The sequence below is a fragment of the Galeopterus variegatus genome, unplaced genomic scaffold (genome assembly GCF_000696425.1).
Source record: "Galeopterus variegatus unplaced genomic scaffold, G_variegatus-3.0.2 Scaffold73, whole genome shotgun sequence".
NCBI lineage: Eukaryota > Metazoa > Chordata > Mammalia > Dermoptera > Cynocephalidae > Galeopterus > Galeopterus variegatus.
In genome coordinates, this window is record NW_007726184.1 from 586,128 (window position 1) to 601,331 (window position 15,204).

The following is a 15,204-nucleotide window of genomic DNA, read 5'->3' on the forward strand; positions in this document are numbered from 1 at the left end:
TCAAGGAAGCTGGAGCTTTCCCCGCATTTCCTTTTCGCATTCCTTCCGCCGCCCCTTGCGAATCTGAGTTCGAACCCGTTGCCCAGCGGTCTCGCATCGCCTTCGCCATGGCTCTCAGCGATGCCGACGTGCAGAAGCAGGTGAGGGCCTGGCGTTGGGCCTCGCGAAGGCGCGGCGCCAGTCCGGGGGTGGCGTCCTGGTGGTCCGTGCGCGGGAGGGAGGCTTGCTGACGGGGTGCGCCCGCTGCTCGTGTGGCAGCAGCGCGGTCCTGCGCGCCGCCCGCGAGCTGTGCGCCCCGGCTCCGTGCCTCCACGGGCCCTGCTTCCCCGGCTCCTCGCCGTGCTCCAGGGCAGAGGACTGAAAACCGCCCCTTCCCTGCATTTTTAACTGACGGGAGGGCTCACGGTGTGTAATAGGAAGGAAACAGTGCTGAAGGGAGAGAGCTGCTCCCAGTGTTGTTTGAGGTCGTTTGCGAACTGTTCGTCTTTATCTTGGGGGAGTCTCCTGTATCATAGTGAGTTGTAATGGTTTGTTTACCTCGAGTTTGTACGTTAATATTTCTCAAATGCAAGACCTGTTTTGTTACGTTTACGAGCCCCGGCGCCTAACGGTGTTTGGCACAGAGTAGGCGAGTCAGAGTTTACGGAAAAATTTGTTATGGAAGTCGTGAACCTACATCCAGCTTAAAAGTGTGTGATCAGTCCTGGGAAACTTGTTTGGTTTTTTAAAATGCCCCAGACCTTCAAGTGTGTAGGCATTACGGATATTATAATGCAGAAACGTCTAGGGAATGTAGTGTCATTGATACACCTGTAACTAACATGAGAAAAATTGGTTTCCATTGTCCTGCCAATAGATACCCTGCAACCAGCGTCCTTGCAGTTAGTACTCATTGCCAGTAGGGTTTTCAGAGAAGGAAGTTTAAGGCTGCAATGTAGTCTCGGAATAGTTTAGAGAACTAAGCCTTACTTCTTTTCAAAATACTAGGAAAATTCTGTGACTAAAGAACACGCACTGGCTTACGAATCTTCTTAGATGAGCAATAAAATATTTTTTTCCTTGGATGTTTCCATTTCCTTGAAAATGTCTTTTTATTCTTAACCTAATATGCACTAAGATAGTGGTCATTTCTTCATTTTATGGTTCTTCTGTTAACCACATGGGGAAATAGGGATGACAAAAATAGCATCTATGGAGAAGTTAAAAAAATCTTACAATATTCTTACAACAGAGCAATGAGGTTTTTGGACATTTATCACTGCTTATGATTTTTGTCCCTTTTGGGAGGTGGGGGAACCCACTAGCGGTTCCAGAATCAACCCTTGACCTAGGTGTTATCAGCACCACACTCTGGTGGTATGAGCTGTCGGGCCAGCCCCTCTTAGGGTTTTTAATAAGGGAAAAGTTGATGCAGTGGAAAAGTACGATCCCCTCCATGTGCTACACTCTTTTTCTCCTCTTCTCGCCTTTTCCCCCTTGTTATAATATATTGAAGAGTAAGGCTTCCACAGGAAAAATGTAGTACAAAGGTAAAGCAATGTATTTCTTTGGAATCTAGACCAAAAATAATTTTTTCTTTGTGTGAAATTGAGAGAATGAAGAAATTTTGTCTATTGTCTGTACCCCTTCACACTCCATCTAAGCTCCATGAGGGCATTGTGTTTTGTTCACTGTATTCTCAGCAGAGAATAGGGCAAGCACCAGGCATGTAGTAGATGATTATTACATTCTAGATTCCCTGACTTCTTCCCCATTATATTAAAATATTTGTATTTGGTTTTTTGTCTGGGGGGTATGATCACGTATTTCATCAGATCCAAAGAACCTGGCTCCAGAAAACCTGATTACTGGGTTAGCAGGAAGAAGAGAAGTTTTTTTCTGAAGGTCAGATTTTTATGCTTTGAGGGGGGAGTTAAATGTTCTTAAGGGGCTGACTATTTCTCTTCTTAAAGAGGGAATGTGGCCATTCAGAAATCCACTTCCCCTACGCCGGGCGAAATGATAAAAAAAAAAAAAAAGAGGGAATGTGATCATGTTGGTTATAGACTTCTCTGACTAGGTTAAAATGAGTGCTTTTTTGCCCTAGGCTGTGCTGATCTAGTCAGATCTGGTAGCAGAGGGTCCAGTGTGAGTGAGAAGGTCAGATTATACAGGTTTGAATTAGGGTTCACCTTCAGAGGCCAAACATGTCTTGTAGCATTTATAAACACCAGTTTTGATTTACTGTATTTAAACTACTTTTAAAATTCCAGACAGAATAACTTCAGCGAGGCTTCAAACTGAACTTGTAGAGACACAGTTCCACACCATGACTCCCCTCCCCCACTTTAAGCAAGGTCAGTGAATTTTCCATACATGTACCTCTGGACTAGGTACCCCAAATATCTCAAGGCTCAGGACTATAAGTATGAGGGATCTTCAGAAAGTTCACAGAAAGATTGTATTATCTTATAATTCCATTTTTGAACAAACTTCTTGAAGTACCCTCGTACTGTATTATCTATAAAATAGGTTCTTTTTTTTTTGTCCTTTTTGAGACCGGCCGCACCGCGCTTGAGCGCTGTGAGCACACCAGTCATCCCTATATAGGATCCGAACCCGCGGCGGGAGCGCTTCCGCGCTCCCAGCGCCGCACCCTCCCGAGTGCTCCACGGGCTCGGCCCTTATTTTTTATTTTTTATTTTTTTTATCTTAACCCTTGACTTGGTGTTGTCAGCACCACGCTCCCAAAGTGAGCCAACTGGCCATCCCTACATAAGGATCCGAACCTGTGGCCTTGGTGTTATCAGCACCGCACTCTCCCAAGTGAGCCACGGGCCGGCCCTTAAAATAGGTTCTGTTGTCATAATTTTTTGGCTCCTCAGGAGTAGGGTGGCTCCTAAGAATTTTGATAAAAGTATTTTTTTTATCTTAACCCTTGACTTGGTGTTGTCAGCACCACGCTCCCAAAGTGAGCCAACTGGCCATCCCTACATAAGGATCCGAACCTGTGGCCTTGGTGTTATCAGCACCGCACTCTCCCAAGTGAGCCACGGGCCGGCCCTTAAAATAGGTTCTGTTGTCATAATTTTTTGGCTCCTCAGGAGTAGGGTGGCTCCTAAGAATTTTGATAAAAGAATAGATCTGTCCCTTTTAAAACCATACTATATGTTTTCTTTAAGACTTTGATGCCACGAGTTTGTATTCCTAACTCATGTTTTTATAAAAGTGTGGAAAAAAACACATGACAAAACTTACTGTCATAACCATTTTTAAGTGTACAATTCAGTAGTGTTAAGTATATTCACATTATTGTGAAACAAATCTTAATTTGTACACCTACATGTACCTTAGATTTATGATATCTTTGTGTTACATGGAGAAGTTACTGTGGGAGTTGTTTCCAGATTGTTACACACTAAGAAGTACCTGGGAAACCTTGTATTCCTCAGAAGGCTTGAAACTCCCAACAGATTCTTATTCATTCACATATGTTTATTAAGCACCTACTGTGGTGTTAGTGGTTGTCCCATGTTCTGGAGTTACAGTGGTATAAAAGACAGATAAGCTCCCCCTACTCAAAGAGCTTACTTTTTAGTGGAATAATCAGTAAACGAAATAAATTAATGACCTAGAGATTCTACATAATTTTTAGATTTTTTTTTTAATCACCCCTTTAAGGTAGAGCTCCTACAGAATGAAATTACCATCCCACTGTTGTCACTGGCATCCAGGTCCCTTTGTTCTCTGCTCAGAAACAAAAGACTCGTCAGTCCCAAATGTTGGTGCAAGGCAGGAAGTTTATCATCAGACATCTGAGGAGACAGATTATACCTGTCTCCTGGTTTTATGGTTTCAGGGGGATTTTTGTTTTTTGTCTTTATCGTGACTGGTAAGGGGATCACAACCCTTGGTGTGGTGTCATCCGCACCGTGCTCAGCCAGTGAGCGCACCCGGCCAGTCCTATATAGGATCCGAACTCGTGGCTGGAGCGTTGCTGCGCTCCCAGCCCCGCACTCTCCTGAGTGCGCCACGAGGCCGGCCCCTCAGGGGGATTTTAAAGAGGAGCTGAGGGAATGGAACGTGGGAAATGAAAAGCAGGAGGGATGGGGATGTGCAAGGGGCCAGGTGCAGTCTGATTTCTGATTTCTGCTCCCATCCTTGTTGTTATGGTCCTGCTGGAGGGGTGGAATCAGCTTTTAATTAATGTCTTCCTTGGTTTCCCTTAGACAGTGTGTGCAAGTCTGCAGCTACGGACTGGCTGAAAAGTCATGTAATAATGTCATTCATGTAATAATGTCATTTTGCCCCATAACCAAGGTTCAGAATATCAAATAAACATGGGAAAAGAGGGAACTCAGAGAAATGCATACTAAGGAAAAAACTGTGCCCTTTTAAAACCTATGCCATTTTAGGTCCCAACATGGCTTCAGTCCTGCTCACTCCAGTAACTTCCCCACTGTCAGTAGTTCCTTCCATTTCTATGGAACAGGACAGACAACTCATCTTACTGCTGTGAGCTGTGTCAGGGTATAGTAGGGGTTAATTTGCAATGGAACTATTTGACATGATGGAGGACATAGCTTTTGGTACTTGGAAGGGTATTCCTTTATCTATTGTTTTAACAGTTGATTGATGGTGGTTGGTAGTACATGCAATACAGAGCTTAAGCCTAAGGGAGAAAACAGAAATGCTGATGATTGTAAGAATAACAATTTGGAATGCACATTGAAATAGATTTTTTTTTAACCCCAAAGATAACCATCTACATAAACCACTGAGGGGGGTGTCAGTGGGCGACATACTCTTGTAACCACTTTGTATGGGTAAATATTTTATTTACTTGGGTCTCAACTTCTCCCAAGGCATTAATGTAAGTACAACAAGTGGTTGCTAAGGCATAAACTTTTCCGTGTTCAGCTAGCAGGAAATCTAAAGCCATGTAGGTATCTAATATTACTTGGTGGCTTATTCAGAGTTAGCAACTTATGCATTAATTGGTACATCAATAATTTTAAGAATTTACATGAATCGTGTAAGAACTGGATGTTTCATCCAGGTCCTGAGCCCCCACTTGAAGACTGTGAATATTTTTAGAGAATTGCTTGTGTAGACAAGACATTATTTTCCCCTTTTTGATCAAAATATTCTTCATGAAAACATTGATGGTCAATTTTCTGATTGAAAAGATCCCTCAGTGCTGGGAAGGCTTATTCCCAGGTAGTCATTTCCCATGTCAGGGGGAAAAATGAAACAGCAGGCTAAATTAAGGCAACATGAAGTAGGGTCAGGAACTTAGAGGAGACATGTCAGTTGAATAAATTAAGTGACCATTTTCTTGTCAAGTGGAAAATATAAATATTAGAGGGGTAAGAGTCTCATTATGGCCATGGGTGGTTGGTGAACATTTTGTATGGACCATATATCATACATGAGAACTGTTCACCAAAATTAATCCAGTTTTAGTCTATAGGGCTTCAGAAAAAGAGCAGCTTCCAATTTCATTAATTCTTTGGAAGAAAGGTGTATTGGAAGAACTCATAGGATCCAGTCCAGTTTACAGGTGGATAAGAAAAAGTCAAATACAATACACATAACTACAATTTTATAACAAGTGTATTATAACTTTGCTTTAGAAATATAATTTTTCTGGGCCGGCCCGTGGCTCACTCGGGAGAGTGCGGTGCTGATAACACCAAGGCCCCGGGTTCGGATCCCATATAGGGATGGCCGGTTCGCTCACTGGCTGAGCGTGGTGCTGACAACACCAAGTCAAGGGTTAAGACCCCCTTACCGGTCATCTTTTTAAAAAAAAAAAAAAAAAAATATAATTTTTCTGCATTGATCACACTTGAATCCCAGATTTAAAACCTCTGAGGCTAAGAAGCCAGATCAAGGTAGACATTGGACTTTATCTTCAGTCTTAAAGTTCTTCGGTTTGCCAGGCAGTGACAATTTCATTTACTCACTGTAAGGCTGAGAACGTTTGAAGTCCGGCATTTTGTGCACATTCTCAAATGCGATATTCCAGTTAGGGCCTTAGCAATATAAACAATGTTATCAATTGTATCCTGTTGTAAAGAAAGCAAATACTTATTGAACTTATGCAAATAACCATGTTGTCATAAAAATCAGAAGGATACAAACAGTTTTCAAATTTTGGAGCAGTCAAGTAGGGAGAAAGCAAATACTTCCGTCTTTGTTCATTAAAGTATATTTTACCAAATTGCTGTAAGTTATGCATAGCATAAGAGAGAAGTTTTCTTTAAATCTGGAAAACAAAACATTTAAGTAAAGAACCAACAATGTTTTAAGCAAAAGTCATAAAAACATTATTAGTTATTTAACCTTTTGTAATCGGTTTTTTGCTTGATCTTGATTAGTAGGTTTATAAACCCATCAGATTTCTTATTAGAGTCCTGAAAAACTTTTATTTTGTTCACTTATCTGAAAGTTATTATTGAAAACCTATGTTTAAGAGTACTTGTTACAGTCTTTTCCATGCATCTGATTGCAGATGTCTTTAGAGAAAAGTCAAAGCTGTGGGTGACAGAGACCCAGAATACCGATGGCTAAAATCTGGTAAAAACTTATGATAGTCAACAATTGACCAGGAAGATTGAGTACTTCTATTACGTGTAGCACCTTAAGATTACAACCAGAATCTGACTGATAGGGTCACATCAGGATCATCAGACTTTTATAAATTTTATATAATCTTTACAATATTCATATCAACAATATACTTATATAAATATTCCCTTAAAGAAGATATAAAAAACAAAATATGACTAACAGATTTTAAGAATTTTATATAATTTTATAACATTTATATCAACAGCATATCTATAAATGTAACTGAAAGAGGATCTAATGATTATTATTTGACAATCATTTTCATGCAGTTTACCAAATAAGCCCAATCATTTTTTCCCCAGTCATTAAATGAACTTAATATATCAAAACAGAATCACAGATCACTGTGAAATCATAGTAATTTATCGAACCAAAGTGATAATTAGAGATTTTAAAAGCAACTCAGAAGGTTACATTGATGTAAAAACCTTAACCCTTTTAAAGCTCAGTTAAAAAAGAAAAAAAGACTAATAAAGACATCATTTTAGTATCACATGATAGCAGAACTATTTAAACCTTTTTAAGGGTATGAAGAGTGGGGACTGCAGGCAGTTGTAAGCTGTAAATTATGCATAGTACAATACCACAAAAGTTGAACTTCGGTGATATGAGTCTAATAAGAAGCTTCAAGAAGAAGATTTTACCCCAGGAAATAAAATTTTTATTTTAAATGAAGAAAGCATTTTCAACCTGTAAACAGGGAGATTAAATGAGTTTCAGAAAAATGTGACAAAAATAGAAACTGTAGTTTAGAAGATTGGCTGTTAAAGAAACAGATTTTAGGATTAAAATCAAAGGCTCTTGCAATTTTGCTAAGAGTAGATCAGTACTTCAAGAAAACCTTGTTGTTCTAACATGGAGGAATTCAGTTCTGTATCATTGTTTTATTTTTTTGTTTGTTTGTTTGTTTTTCTGTCTTTTTTCGTGTTCGGCAACGGACCGCAACCCTCAGTGTCGCGCCCGTACCGGACCGGGACCGGCAACGGGATCGCAACCCTCGGTGCTGCGCCCGCCCCTCACTCAGCCAGTGAGCGGGAACCGGTCCGTATGTGGGATCCGAACCCTCGGCGGGAGTGCCGCCGTGCTTCCCAAGCGGCGCACTGTAGCAGTGCGCCACTGGGCCGGCCCTGTATCATTGTTTTTTAATACCAAAGCTCTATCTTTGGAAAGACTTAGAAATAATTTCCTTTTAATTAAAGCCAACATAAACACACTCAAAATTCTTTCTATAAATTTACCCTTTACAAACTATTACTATGACTTATTCATTATTACGACTTATTACAGACATTTTCATGGCGTTTTAGATTTTGTTTTGTCTTATATTTTCTCTTTCCTAAATGACAAGTGATGTTAAGGATAAAAATTTACTACATAAGATTCTTTTTTACATAAAATTATTCTCTTTCTTTCCTTTTTAACTTTTCTAACCAAAACTACATCTTTATAACTTTCTTCCAATTTCTTTCTTTTCCTACTTATCAATCTCCTTTTATCTTGTTTCTATTTCCTTCCTGAATTTATTCTTTGAAATAACTTTTAATAAGTTCTGCCTTTTAGCTCTTAACCTTAATTTTAGTAAAAAACCTAGGAAGCAAGTAATTTCTATTATGTGTTAAAACATTTCATGAATTCATATTTTAGAATGTTTAAAGACATAGGTTTCAGTGTGGAACAGAATATATCTTGTTTCTTTAAAATATCTTGTTTCTTTAAAATAAGAAATCAAAGCATATAAGCTTAAACTTATATTTAGAAATTAATGTCCTAATATTACATATCACAGATATTCAAGGAATATCCATCATTTAATTTACCCAGTTTATTTATTTTTTAAAAATTACACCTAGATTACTTATAAAAACTGAGATGTTAGACAAAGCCAGTCAGCCTTTTAAGTTAATTCTACATTAACCATTTTATAACCTGTGAATATCAAGCACTTTTTGAAGAACATTAAAGTTAAACTTGGGTATTTTGTCAATAACTTAGATTATACAGTTGCTTTCATTAAAACAATGTTAAATTAGTTTCATTTATTAAAGAATTATACAGTCAAAAGATCATCCTGTTGTAGGCTGGGTTTATAACTTTAACCTTAAAATTTCTTAGTAGAAACAAATATAATTCTGTTTGACTGGTAAACCGAGGCAAAAATGCATGTTGACAATTCTGAAGACATTTTATTTTAATTTTATTATTCAATTTAAATCCACCTTATTTATTATAAAGCTTTTAGGTCATGTGAACTAAAAAGTAAAGAGGCATTTCTGGCTGATTATGCTAGAGTTTATTAGGTAGATACGACATACAGCCTAATGTATGTACACATGTGTAAACACACTTATGCACATATACATACAAATAAATAAAGATCTTATAGCTTTTATTTTAGTTATGAGGTAGTAATATAAACTTATCAGTTAATAAAAGAAGGTGAATTTAAGTAATTCTGACATAATGGGGCCCGATCACATGGCTAAATTTTATTTACCCCAACAGGTTTTTTTTTTTTTTTTTTTTTTTTTTTTTTTTCCCGTCCCCCGCAACGGCCCCCACCCCCCGGTGCCCCCCCCCCCCCCCTCCCCGCCCCCAGGTAGTAATATAAACTTATCAGTTAATAAAAGAAGGCCCATTTAAGTAATTCTGACATAATGGGGCCCGATCACATGGCTAAATTTTTTTTTCCCCCAGCAGTTTTTTTTTTTTTTTGTCTTTTTCCGTGTCCGGCAACGGATCGCAACCCTCAGTGTCGCCCCCGTACCGGACCAGGACCGGCAACAGGATCGCAGCCCTCGGGGTTGCGCCCGCGCCTCGCTCAGCCAGTGAGCGGGCACCGGGCTGTATGTGGGATCCGAACCCTCGGGCGGGAGCGCCGCCGCGCTTCCCAAGCGGCGCACCACAGCAGTGCGCCACTGGGCCGGCCCCTACCCCAAGAGGTTTTATAGCAGCCTGATTAAGAAAGAAAAGCCTTTTACTCTTTTTTTTTCCCCCTTCAATTTAGTTTCCAATAAGTTTAGGGTTAAAGTTTTAAATATTTACACTCAAGACTGGTCGAATTTTGTAAGAACAAAATCTTCAAGTGGCCTTGATTCTTTACTTCTCGATTCCTTATTGTGGCTGAAAGCCAATGACAGTGAGTTTCTGTTTCAACACTTGAAGGACTCTATAGAAGAGGCTTTTAACAAAAATGTTTTTCCTTATGTGAAGGACTTTTAAGTTTTTTGTTTTGTTTTGTTTTTAAAGAATAAATTCAGGAAGGAAATAGAAACAAGATAAAAGGAGATCAATAAGTAGGAAAAGAAAGAAATTGGAAGAAAGTTATAAAGATGTAGTTTTGGTTAGAAAAGTTAAAAAGAAAAGAAAGAATAATTTGATGTAAAAAAGAATTTTATGCATTCCATAAATGATTTTTCAGTGGATCAGAAGAGATGGATATTATATTTTCTTGTTGAATTCAAAAATAAGACAATCTTTTCTTTTTCTTATAGATTAAGCATATGATGGCTTTCATTGAACAAGAAGCCAATGAGAAAGCAGAAGAAATAGATGCCAAGGTGAGATCCATCTTGTAATTTTAAGTTATCAAAGATCAATTTGTTTCACTTTGCTAAACAGTTTTATTAGTAAAATTGTTTAACAGTTCATTGATACGACTAATAAGAATATATCTGCACCATTAATGTTGAAATAAATTTTCCTTTCTAATTGTTTTGATTGCCAATAAGTGTGTAGTATTTTGTTGTTTTGCTTTTTTATTAATTTGTGCTCATTGCAGAAAATAAAGTTTAGAAGTATATAAGGTATAAAATGAAAGCCCTGTCCATCACAAAGTTGACATTCCAACAGCACTTAAAATTTTTATAGATATTTCTAGTTAAACATTGTTTATGCTAATTTACATTTAGCAGTATATCAAATTGTTCTTTTCCCTAGGTATAATCATAATAGGCAATTTTTTTTTTTTTTTGACCAGTAAGGGGATCGCAACCCTCGGCACGGTGTCATCCACACCACGCTCAGCCAGTGAGCACACCGGCCATCCCCATATAGGATCTGAATCCGCGGCCTCGGCACTAACAGCACCACACTCACCCTAGTGAGCCACGGGCCAGCCCATAATAGGCATTTTTTTTTCCTTTTTGTCTTTTTTCATGACCGGTAACAGGATCGCAACCCTCGGTGTCGCGCCCGTACCGTGACCGGCAACGGGATCACAACCCTCGGTGTCACGTCCACACCGTGCTTAACCAGCGAGCGGACCGGTCTCTATATGGGATCCGAACCCTCGGCGGGAGCACCGCCACACTCCCAAGTGCTGCACTCTACCGAGTGCGCCACTGGGCCGGCCCATAATAGGCATTTTTAAAACTTCCTTTTTTTTGGCGGCTGGCCAAAAAGCTTACTTTAAAAATATGACCTACATGTATTGTCTAATATTTTATTTTCATTGTCCTTTTAATTTACTCTACTGTAGTTACATTAGTTACTTACCAGTATAACCTTAAAATTGTATGTAGGAGTAAAACTCTCTGAAACTTTAAAAACATTTGACTAATTTATCATTTAAGAAAGAAAGGACTGTACTGCCTCCAACTAACACATGACAGTAGATAGGCCATATTGTTCAGTGCTATTCTGATGGTCACAGGAGCACTTCAGTTTCTCGTAGTTCTCTTATTTCTCTTTGGGCCAAATACAGAAATCCTATTTCAGCTATTATTTCAGTAAGTGTGTTCCTACTAAAAGTAGTTTTATCCTTTATAACACCATCATTTATATTTATTTCCCATGATAAGTATAGAAATAAGCTGTAAGGCATTTATTTTAGAATGTAAAAGTCCAAGTATCTGTGCCAAGCAGTGAACATCTGAATCAACAACTTTAGCTAACTTTTCCAAAATCATAATTTCTTTTTTTTTTTTTCCTTTTTTTTGTCTCTTTTTTCGTGACCGGCAACGGATCGCAACCCTCAGTGTTGCGCCCGTACCGGACCGGGACCGGCAACGGGATCGCAACCCTTGGTGTTGCTCCCGCACCTCACTCAGCCAGTGAGCGGCCGGTCTGTATGTGGGATCCGAACCCTCGGTGGGAGCGCTACCGCGCTTCCCAAGCGGCACACTATAGCAGTGCGCCACTGGGCCGGCCCCAAAATCATAATTTCTTACTGCTTAAAGATCCTGGATATACTGCTAAGGTAACCTTTTTGAAAAGTAACTGCTTAATAATTTGCACTACTAAAACTAATTAACCACATTTATATAATTTATATTTTAAAGGGACAGTTACATTGATTTATTCAGCCTATTAGAAAAGAATACCATTTTTTATTATTCCATTTTACAAGGGAGGACACTAAGACTTGGGGTATTTGACCAAATCTTATAGACAGTCACCCAGATCTTCTAAACTCCAAATTCTGAGTTCTTTTCATTAGCTCAATGGTATGCAAATGGATTAAATTTAAAAGACAGAATACTTTTTTTTCATGAGCAGAATCTTCTGATTATATCCTTTGTAACTTTGTTGCTGGGTACTATTATTCTTGATAAAATTTTTAGTTTTCTGGTTCATTGTTTATCATGAAAATCATTGGCCTTTCCTTTTGGGTAAATTAGAAGTAATCTTTTTTGTTCTTGTTGTTTTGTTTGTTTTGGTTTTTTGTGGCTGGCGGATATGCGAATCTGAACCTGTGATGTTGGTGTCACAAGGCTGCGCTCTTACCAGCTGAGCTAACCGGCCAGCCTAGAAGTAATCTTTGAAAACGAGTTCAGAGGGAGGTACAGTGGTAATGGGTTATCAGAACTTACTAGTGTCACTGAAGTTGCTATTCACTTCCTCACTGGTAAATTTGACTGGCTTTACAAAAGAAAAAGAAAGAAAAGAAAACAGTCAGGATAACTTTCCTTTTTTTTTTTTTTTTGTTGAAGATCTCAATTGGCTTTATTGTGATTCCAGAATCAGGCAACACATTGTTCCATACAATAGAATAAGTGTTACAATGAGCTAAGCAGAGGAGGCTGGTTTTATAGACAGAAAAAGGCTAAAGAAAGCAGAAACAAAGAATAAAAAGCAGACTGGTCGTTTCAAAGTTACTTTCCTTGTAAGGTGGGGACAGGAGGACAGAAAAATAACATCAGGTAACTTCAGGCTATCTCTTTTGTGTAAAGATAAAGCAGAGGGAACTTTATTATCATACCTACTGAAGATTTAAACTGTCCTGTTAGGGAGATTTGGCTGTTATCTTTCTCCTGACTTAACAATTCTCCCCTTTTGGTCTAAAACTAAGGGCATTAACGCCTCTCTGAGTCACATCATTCTGGGATCCCAGTCTCAGCATGCCGTTCGTAGGTTAAGGTGCATTTCTTTGCCTTATTCCAGCCCTTTTGACCATTTGACATTCTGTGGATGGCACAAAAACATTTAAAACTTCTGAGAGAATTCAGTGCACCAGGGATGTTACTATTATTACTATTTGGAGGATAATACTCAAAGTCTGGCATATGCTCGTTAGCCGTGGTCCCCATGAACCAAACCGACGAAAATCAAACAGATCAAAGAAAAAATCAGATGAGGAATCTACCTGTTTTAACCAAGTGGCCTGTTTTGAGTCTCTACAATACTTGATGTATTTCTCCATATGCAGCAAGAAGTGTCAGCAACTGCAGACTCCTCCCTGTTCAGTTAACAGTAACCTAGCATAACATGACTAAGTTAAAGCAGGGAGTGACAATTTGCAAGTTACCCACAGAAGATACTTATTTTGAAATTTTAAGTGCAGCAGCATCCTTTCAAGTGAAAGAGGAATGCAAGTAAGGAAAAATTAAGAGGGTTTAGAGTCTCATTTTAATAGGAAGTCTTGTTCAGACGATTTTGGGGAACAAAGCTGTCTACAGCATGAAGTTGGCAACTTCTCATCCCGGTTTGCAGTTCGAATGTCTCAGGAGTTTTTGGTCAACTCTTGGTGTGGCCCCACAAACACATGAAACTTGTACCTTGAAATTTATGTTGAGTTGTTCGCTTCAGCTTACAGGTCTACAGGAACAGAACGGTTCTGCTCTTAGAGTTTTAGCCAGGTATTAAAGAAAACTAGAAGAATTCAGAATCCAGTCCAGTCTACAGGTAGATAATAGAACTCAAAATCAGTAAACAATGCTACGGTCTCATAACAGATATGCTTTAGTTTTCTTTTGAAACACAAAATTTTCTCTCTACAGTTACCCCATTTCTACCAAAGATAATCATGGCAAGACGAGTTTGCCTGGTTATTTATATAAATTTAGCAGGACTAACCACATAGGCTCCTTTTTAACAACACTTCTTATTTTCCTTGACACTTTGCATACAGAATTGTTTCCCTATTTTTAGTAGTTTTAATGATATGTTAATTTTTAACTCTCAGTAACCTTAAATTTGTGAAAACCTAGAAAGTCATCTATTTTGAACTGCTTGTCACATACCAACACTTTATAAATCTACATTTTATAATTTCTAGAAACATGCACTTCATCAGAGGACAATTTTTTCATCCTTACCAACAGATCCATATATATATAGTTTTTCCTACTATATAAAAATAAGATATTAGTGTATATAAACTTTAAAGTTATATTTAATAATTATTGTTTCAGTAGTTTTAGTATTTTATCTTTTTTTTTCTTTTTTTTGGCAGCTGACCAGTAAGGGGAACCAAACCCTTGACCTTGGTGTTACAAGGCTGTGCTCTAACCAACTGAGCTAGCCAGCCAGCTCATGTTTTAGTATTTTAAGTGACCCAGACATTTAATGAATGTCTGTTACTTAATTTCACCTCAAAGTTTCATGTTACCAAAAAGAGTTTGAAACTATGAAGGGTATATAACCATCTATGCCTAATTTACTTATTTTAAACAACCATGCTTGAACTGTTCACGAAAATTCTGTGAGACATTGAATAAAACAACCAAGTTATTTTTCCTGTTATTTCCCACACACATGCCTGGCTGGTACAAGGATCCAAACCCATGATCTTGCCGTTATAAGGCTGTGCTTTAACCGACTGAGCTAACCAGCCAGCCCCTTAACCAATTTTACAGCATGCGAATGTTAGGCAGTTGCCACCTAAGCAAGAACCCTAAAGTTAAGTACATGGGTGTTTCCTGGTCAGAAGACAGAGCTGTTTATTAAGCCAACAATATTAAGCTAGTATTATTTACCTAAAGTTTACCTGACTCACATGGACTGAAGGCATTTGAGTTAGATTCTCTCTTTTTTTTGATAGAGAGATATCACATATACATAATTCACATAGACATACAGACACACAGACAGAAGCTAATCTTATAGCTTTCAATAAGATTTTTCAGGGGCCGGCCCGGTGACGCACTGCTATAGTGCGCCGCTTGGGAAGCGCGGCAGCGCTCCCACCGAGGGTTCGGATCCCACATGCGGACCGGTTCCCGCTCACTGGCTGAGCGAGGCGCAGGGGCGACGCCGAGGGTTGCGATCCCGTTGCCGGTCCCGGTCCGGTACGGTGGCGACACTGAGGGTTGCGATCCGTTGCCGGACACGGAAAAAGACAAAAAAAAAAAATTAAATAAATAAATAAAA

The 15,204-nt window shown here is 38.8% G+C and overlaps 1 protein-coding gene across 1 annotated transcript in view; it reads left to right on the top strand.

Moving 5' to 3' along the window:
- ATP6V1E1 (ATPase, H+ transporting, lysosomal 31kDa, V1 subunit E1) overlaps positions 1 to 15,204 on the top strand; it is a 40,641-nt gene continuing 25,437 nt past the window's right edge. Inside the window, exons 1-2 of the mRNA XM_008578218.1 lie at positions 1 to 140; positions 10,107 to 10,172. Coding sequence (XP_008576440.1) covers positions 108 to 140; positions 10,107 to 10,172 — 99 coding nt within the window. The 5' untranslated portion in view covers positions 1 to 107. The remainder of the gene's footprint in view (positions 141 to 10,106; positions 10,173 to 15,204) is intronic.